This window comes from Mirounga leonina, unplaced genomic scaffold (genome assembly GCF_011800145.1).
Source record: "Mirounga leonina isolate KUSES-001 unplaced genomic scaffold, KU_Mleo_1.0 Mir_375, whole genome shotgun sequence".
In the NCBI taxonomy this organism is placed as follows: Eukaryota; Metazoa; Chordata; class Mammalia; order Carnivora; family Phocidae; genus Mirounga; species Mirounga leonina.
In genome coordinates this window covers 564,711-572,259 of record NW_023270717.1, presented here as the reverse complement: position 1 = coordinate 572,259, position 7,549 = coordinate 564,711, and the positions used below count along the sequence as shown (strand labels likewise).

Here is a 7,549-nt window from a genome sequence, read left to right as displayed (position 1 = left end):
TTTGTCTGTCCCTCCGGCCGGCGGGGGACAGCGGGGTTGCTTCCACATGTTAGCTGTTGTGAGTAGGTGCTGCTCTAAGTACAGCTGGACAGTACCTCTCTGAGACCTGCTTTCATTGCTTTTGGGTATATGCCCAGAAGTGGGATTGCTGGGTCGGAACGTATTTCTGTGATTAATTTTTTGAGGAGCCTCCACACTGTTTTCCACGGTGATTGTACCAACTTACGTTCCCATCAGCAGTGTATGGGGGTCCAGTTTCTCCACATCCTCATCAGCACCTGTTTTGTTTTTTCATAGTAGCCATGTGTGAGGTGGGATCTTGGGAGTTTTGATCTGTGTCTCCCTGATGATGAGTGATGCTGAGCACCTTCGTGTGCTTGTTGGTCTGCTGCATGTCTTTGTGCTGGTTGGCTGAGCAGGCCCACACCTAGATGTGGGGAGGGAGTGGGGCTCTGAGTGCGTGGTCCCCTGCCTGGCCTGTGACAGGGCTGTCCTTGCCACCTGCTGAACTGACCACAGCTGGCCAGATGCCTCTCACCCTGGCCCCCTAGGCTTTGGCTGCCCTGGTCACCTTTCCCTGTTCCTAGCATGCCCTCCTGTACATGCAGCTGTTGGTGCAGGCCTCGCTGACCGTCCACTCCTGTTGCAGCAGATCACACGCCGCCCCCAAGCAGCCCTTCTCCTCTGGGCTCTTGTTGCGGTTGTGGTGGGTCTCACCGTAGCTGAAGCCAGTCTGCCTGCTGGAGAGCGGGGTATTTTCAGTCTTACTCACGCCGTACTCCCAGCACCTGCTTCTGCTCCTTCCGTGTTCGTAGTCCCCTTTACAAGGGGGCTGTTGAGGAAATGAAGTGTTGTGATGGATGTCCCATTCTCTTGTCTCCCAATTAACTCAGGGCAGTGAAGCTCGTGAAGGGAGGAGCCCGTCGTGGTTCAATGCGGCCGAAGCTGTCCAGGTCATGCGTTACTGCTGCCTCCTGGCCAGGGGCATCTCCAGCCAGGTGTCTGCGAGTGACATCGGTGTGATCACGCCCTACCGAAAGCAGGTGTGGACCGTTGAGCGTCCTTGGTCACAGAGTCTGGAAGGAGATGGGAGACAAGCTCCTTTACGTGGCACCGAGTCCCTCCACAGCCACTGCAGGCCCCCGCCCATCGGGGGGCTCCCACAGGCTGGCCCCACACCCAGACTCCCCGTGCTCAGACCTGGGGGGGGGGCGGGGAGCTGCTGAGCTCTCGGTCTGGTTCACCTGGCGGCAGGTGAGGGGCCACCCTCCATGCCCCCGGGGGGAACAGAAGCTTCCCCCTGCGCTGAGCTTTTCTCCAAGATTTCAAAATGGTTTTTCTTTTACCAGCACCCCTCGGAGAGCCTTGTCTCTAGACAAGCAGCGCAGCGTCCTGTTTCCGTGACTCACTGTTCCCACTCGCTCTTCACAGAGACATCTCCCTGCCTTCCTGCCGTGGTTGTGCAAAGCCTGCTTCCCGGCCTCTGCCCGGCCGAGGGTCCCCGCACTGTCCCCATGGAGGTGGCCATGTCCACCGAGCAGCAGGCCCATGCCCCCACCCTCGCTGCTGTGTGCCCATCAGGACGGGGAAGCCTTGCTCCCGACACACGCTGCCCCCTTTCCCCAAGCATTCTAAATCAACTCCGATGAAACAGGGTTGGTTAATATTTGGCTTATGCTTAAATATATAAAGAAATGGTCTAATTTGTAGTTTTAACCTTTATCTGCTTCAAAGGTGGAAAAAATCAAAATTCTCTTGCGAAATGTTGATCTGATGGACATAAAGGTCGGATCAGTAGAGGAGTTTCAAGGGCAAGAATATTTGGCCATCATCATCTCCACTGTAGGTATTCCTGTTTTTAGTGGGGGTGACAGTGTGTCTGAGGCCACTGATGTTCGTCGGGTTTGTGGTACATTCCAGTAGAAAGTGGCAGAGGCCCGTCGGCGCAGAAAAGCAGTTGCGGGATGGAGGGCTCATCTCAAGCCCTAACTGTGGGAGCTCCTTAAAATATTCAGCCTCAGACACAAAAATAAAGAGATCCAGGAATAAGTGGCAAATATGCTGGAGAAGAGGGACAGGGTGTTGAAAGAGAAGGGGACCAAAGGGCCGAGCGGGAGACGGGTGCCCGCACGCGGGCCTCAGCGGCTCAGCTGCCACCCGAGGGGTTCCAGCTGTAACTGTCAAAACCCCATGTTTCACTCGTAAATTCTCTTCACTGAGCAGCACATTTAACTGCAGATAAGTTAGAAGTGCAGGTAGGATAAAGGGACCGTGAGAGGGCCTCGTGAGGCTCCCCCCACAACGCTGGGTTTTTCCTTTTTTAACCAAAAATGGAGTTATACTGATGTCTAATGTTTCTAAATGCTTTTAAAATACCAAGTTTCTTTCTATATCAAAAAAACTTAAAATATCTTTTTTATTCATCTTTGTTTTTTTTAGGTACGGTCAAATGAAGATAGATTTGAAGATGATAGATATTTTTTGGGTTTCTTATCCAACTCAAAAAGATTCAATGTTGCAGTCACCAGACCCAAAGCCTTGCTGATTGTGCTGGGAAATCCTCATGTTCTGGTCAGAGTGAGTCACCTGAGGAGGGAAGGGCTTGGGGACAGGGTGCCGCTCGGATGGCTCGGGGTTTGAGGCCTGGCTCCTTGGTGTTTCAACAGGATCCCTGTTTTGGTGCTTTACTGGAATACAGCATTACCAACGGTGTCTACACAGGGTGCAATCTACCTCCCGAGCTGCAGGCCCTGCAGAAGTGAGCTCTGCTTGTCTTCCCGCTCTAGCCCTGCCCCTCTCGCAGCCTGCCGCACTCGCCTCCTTCCTGTGCAGTCCTGGGACGACCCTTGGGGTCACTGAAAGGGACGACAGCCCCAAGCCTTGCTGTGGTGGTCCCCAGCACTCGAGCCTGAGCTGCTGTGGGGCGCCCAGCTCACTGGTCCCCTCCCCTTTGCCCAGCTGCAGCTGTGACTAGACATGCAGCCTGTCCCTCCCCACCCCACAGAGCCAGGTCCCCAGCCCCAGTTGGTAAGGCACGGCCAGGAGGCCTGGGACCACATCCCAGGGAGCTGCTGTCCTCACCTCTGGGCTGGGGCCCCTGCGGCCTGCCTTGTGTTCCGGCCTTGGCCACGAGTGTGGGGACCATGGGGTCAGATGGAGCCTGCTCTCTGTTCTCCAAACCAGCCCATTCCTGCTGCTGGGCAGTTACTGCAACCATCACCGAAATAAATGCTCACGTGGGACACCCAGTGTGGCTTTCCACCTTGAGAAGCACTGGATACTGGGAGGTGATGATGCTTTTGTGTGGCCTCTGACCCCTGCAGGCTCACCATGCATCTCCAGGCCCTTGAGCCAGCGTTCCCTTCCCGTGCCAGCCGTGGAAAGCCCAGGGCCTCTACAGGGGCTCCGCCTGGGGTTGGGCGGCCATACAGAAGTGGGGTCGGCGTCCTGCTCCCCTGGGACCCTGGTGCAGCTTGGTGGGGGCGTGCTGTCCCTCTGGCCAAGAGGCTGGCCCATCTGTGCAGGTCCTCAGGGACCGGTTTCCAGGAAGGGTTGGCAGTGCTTACATGCTGGGGGCTGTTCTGTGAACACCACCTGGCCTGGGGACTGGAATACCCAGGCGCCCAGGAAAGGTGCCGCTCTGGCTGTGCCTCTCAGGGAGGCGGGGGGCCCAGCAGTGTGTGCGGGGGGCAGGTCGAGCGGTTGGGAGACGCCCAGGCACGCCTTCACCAGCCACGAGCTGCAGACCCTGAGACATGGGGGGGGTTTTTTTTTTTTTTTTTTTTTTTTTTTTAAGGTTTTGTGTATTTATTTGACAGAGAACGAGAGAGGGAACACGAGCAGGGGGAATGGGAGAGGGAGAAGCAGGCTTCCCGCTGAGCAGGGAGCCCAATGCGGGGCTCGATCCCAGGACCCTGGGACCGTGACCTGAGCCGAAGGCAGACGCTTAACCGACTGAGCCACCCAGGCACCCCCACATGGAGGCTCTTGGTCTGGGAGGAAGACACAGACCGCTGTCCAGACACAGGCCCCACAGTGGCCGCAGTGCTCCTTACTGAGGCACATGACTGCTTCCTCCAGGAAGGCCGCTAGGGTGGCGGGAGGCCCAGGCAGAGCCCTCCCCGCGCCCCAGATGTGAGGCCGGCTGCTCTCAGGAGGAAGCACCAGGCACCAGGCGTGACGAGAGCCAGCAGCTGTAGCCAGGGGCGGTGTGGACCTGCTCGGCCACCCTGGCTAGGCCGGCAGGTCCTCGAGTCTTTGCAACCAGAGCCCAGCAGTGCTGGCTCTGGGCTGGGCTTCTCGTGGGTGCTCACCTCCACTCTGGGGGACCCCTTTTCACAGTTGGGGAGCCTGCATCATTTTGGCGTCAGCCCTTTGCGGGCAAGTGGGGAACCTCCTCTGGCCCTGCAGGTCTGGGCCCCGGGCCGGTCCCCCAACGTATGCAGACACAAAGGGGGTCCCGTGGGGGTGGTTCGCATGCCTGCAGCATGCAGAAGACCCCTATTCACTCCCAGGGTCTGGCCGTGCAGAGCGCTCTGGAGGGGTCTGTGCTTTTCCCTGCTTTGGCTGCAGGAGCTGGGGAAGGTGCCCTGGGAGCTGCTCCCTGGTGGTGGTTCTGGAACCCTGGGTGCTCCTGAATGTGCCAGGAGCAAACACGAAGGTTTAGGATAGGCTAGCTTGACCAGAAACTGCCTTGCCCACGCGCCTCTTGGTGGCTGTGGGAGGGCTGGGAGGGGGTGATCACGCGCGTAGAGGACACGGAGCTGGTGTGAGTGATGGACCGGCTAGGTGTGTGCCCCAGAGCCACATTGTCTTTGGTCGAGGAGCCCATCTTCGGAGGGAGCAGAGACCGGGCCTCGGACACCGGGGACTTGTCCCTGACACTCCAGCTGGGGCAGTCCCCGCCCGCCCTGCCCCACATGCTGACCTGCAGTCGCCTGTGGAATTGACCTGTGGCCCACCTGGCCCCACAGTGCTGCCCAGAGCTGTCACAGAAAGGGGCTGTGGGCGCAGAGGCTCCTGTCCCACACTGCTCGTGCTAGCAAGTGGCAAAAGGGGAAATGGCGGGCGCGTGGGACCCAGTCCCCTTCTCTGGGCCTCAGGGACATCCGCCCTGCAGAAGCAGCCAGTGCCTGGCAGAAGGAAGGGTTGGGAACCCTTCGTGCGTCTGTGGGTATTCTGTGCTCGTGGGCCTCACGGGGCAGCAGACCTCAGGTACAAAAGGCCATCAGGGGTGAAACTATCGAGAACTTCAGACGACAACCGCCTCGGGAGAAGCTGGTGCCTCTGGGCTCTGGGCCCCGCCGGCCGGGGTGGGGATCCTCTCTGTGAGGGCGCCCTCGGCCCCTGGGCCTGTGCAAGGGCCCGTGCCCTCCCCACCACCAGCAGGTGTCATGGACCAGGCAGGGGGACGGGAGGCCTCGTGGAGCGTGAGCGGCGAGCAGCGTCCTGCCACAGACCTATCAGCCTCGCCGGAGCCCCAGCTGGGTGCAGTCCTAGAGGACTTCTGTGGGTCCTGCAGAGGATGGGGCATGGTTGGGGAGGGACAAGGCAGACAGGGCCCACACCCTAGGACCCCAGTGCTCCCTGGGACGGGCTGTCCCCACCCCCGCTCCCCAGGGCGCCGGGCTTTGTCCCTCAGCCCACCGCTGCAAACACGAGATGCCATCCTCCCGGGTACCGGTGGGGACACTGAGGCCCCGGTGGCCCTGAGGACGGGGCTCTCCTGACTGTGGACACCTCACACCTGGGTGTTGGGGGTCAGCTGGCGGTGGAGCAGCTGGACCCAGAACAAAGCTGAGGATGTGAGAGAATTCTGGTCATGCTTCTTCAAGAAATGGCTGCCCTTGGCCTCCTACACCGGCCGCCCCAGGCCCCACGTCCTGAGCAGCCTCACGCAGCAGCTGCTAGGGTCTCCGTGGGGTCATGCCCCCGCCCCCCGGGCTGAAACCCCACTGCCCTCTCCTCACATGACCTTTGTCCTCCGCTGTGTCCCCACCCCTTCTCCAGAACAGGGCAGAGTTGGAGGGCAGGCCTGCTCTGGCAGCAAGCAGGGACCAGGAGGGCCCCAGAAAGGCCTGGGGGTGGGGGCTGTGGGCAGAGCACACGTGCCGGGTCCCACCCTCGTTCCCGCCCGCGCTGTGTCACAGGGACCTGTCGCCACCCCAGAAAGGTCTGCGCACCTGCAGCCGCACCTGCTCAGCCCCGCACAGCGCAGCCGGCCTGGCCCTGAGTGGCTGGGTGTCCTGGCAGCAGGTGCAGGGGTCACATCGTGGAGAGACCGTCCGCACTAAACGCCAGGGAGAGAGCAGTCGGGTCCTGCAGGCAGTGAAGAGCTGGGCTGGGTGTCCCAGGCCAAGGTACTCCTCAGCAATGGTCCAGAGGTGTGTCGGGTGGTGGGAGACCAGGTTGGTCATTCTCTAGAGGACTCGGGGCACCGGGGTGCCAAGGGCAGGAGGCACCCCGTGCAGCCGCGCTGGGCCTGGAGCAGGCAGGAGAGTGGGTGGGAGGCCAGCTCCAGCGGCCGAGCAGGAGGCTCTGCTGAGCACAGGATGAAAGTGCATGGGGTCTGCCCTCAAAAGGATTGCTATCCATAGGAGGCCAAGCTGCCCAGACCAGCGTGGACTCCTGGGGAAGCGGAGCTAAGAGTTCCTGCAAGCAGGTGTGGCCTGCACTGGGTTTAACTTTTGTGCTTGGAGACCCCCTGAAGGAGACTTGGAAGCTGTGTACTGTCACTTGTTCTAGCTTACCTACCATTTTTCTGTCTTTTCAAACGGTCCGTTCCCAGCACGTTAAGTATTGACCATTCTGAAGCACAACACTTAGAGCAGACTTTTCAGTGTGTCCACTGGAATCAAAATGCATTTGCAAGTTGACACTCATCCTGGTCCACTTAGAAAGGACCGAGCAAGCTGCCCCTTCGTGGCTGGACGCTCTCATTCCTCCTTCCCCTAGAGCTTCGCCCACAGAAGTCGATGCAATGCAAAACGTATCGGGTGGAAAGTCGAGGACATCACAGACAGCCTGTTCTCCGGGGCACGTGATGGGGTCTGCGCTACCTTCCCCACCCCATAGTTGTGTCACCAGGCATGAGCTTTGGTCCCTGAAGAATGAGCAGAAATGACCTAGAGACACAAAGCTGTTCCACTGGGATGGTGGCCTCTCATCCCCAGAGTGAGGGGACAGATGGGGACAGCGCTCCCAGCCAACCCGAGATCAGTGTGGGCTGGAAAATAACCCTGTGCTCTTTTAAGCCACGAAAGAGTGGGGTTGTTGATTCCTGCAACTGACCCTTCTCCCTCCCGCTCTGCTCTTCTCCAGACAGATATGTGTATACATTGAGGCGGTCCTTTGTTTTTACGATTATTCTTTTTTTTTTTAGTAATCTCTACACCCAACGTGAGGCTCAAACTCAACCCCAAGATCAAGAGCTGCACGCTCCTCCAGCTGAGCCAGCCAGGCGCCCTGAGGCAGCCATTTGTTTTGATTTGTGAAATCCTGAGACTGAACTTAGTGACAAATTCACCTGGATTGCTGTTCTTGTAGTTAC

General features: G+C 58.9%; 1 protein-coding gene across 2 annotated transcripts; it reads left to right on the top strand.

The window, feature by feature from the left end:
- The first annotated feature begins 14 nt into the window (after window positions 1-14).
- On the top strand, window positions 15-3,235 carry LOC117997751 (RNA helicase Mov10l1-like). Of its 2 annotated transcripts, none has more exons than XM_034986058.1 (4): window positions 15-1,043; window positions 1,735-1,842; window positions 2,440-2,571; window positions 2,667-3,235. In XM_034986058.1, the coding sequence occupies exons 1-4, from the start codon at window positions 861-863 to the stop codon at window positions 2,760-2,762; spliced, it is 519 nt and encodes a 172-aa protein (XP_034841949.1). In that variant the 5' UTR covers window positions 15-860; the 3' UTR covers window positions 2,763-3,235. The 2 variants fall into 2 exon arrangements, with proteins under 2 accessions (XP_034841949.1, XP_034841948.1); XM_034986057.1 differs by having other exon boundaries at window positions 2,440-2,577.
- The last annotated feature ends 4,314 nt before the right edge of the window (window positions 3,236-7,549 follow it).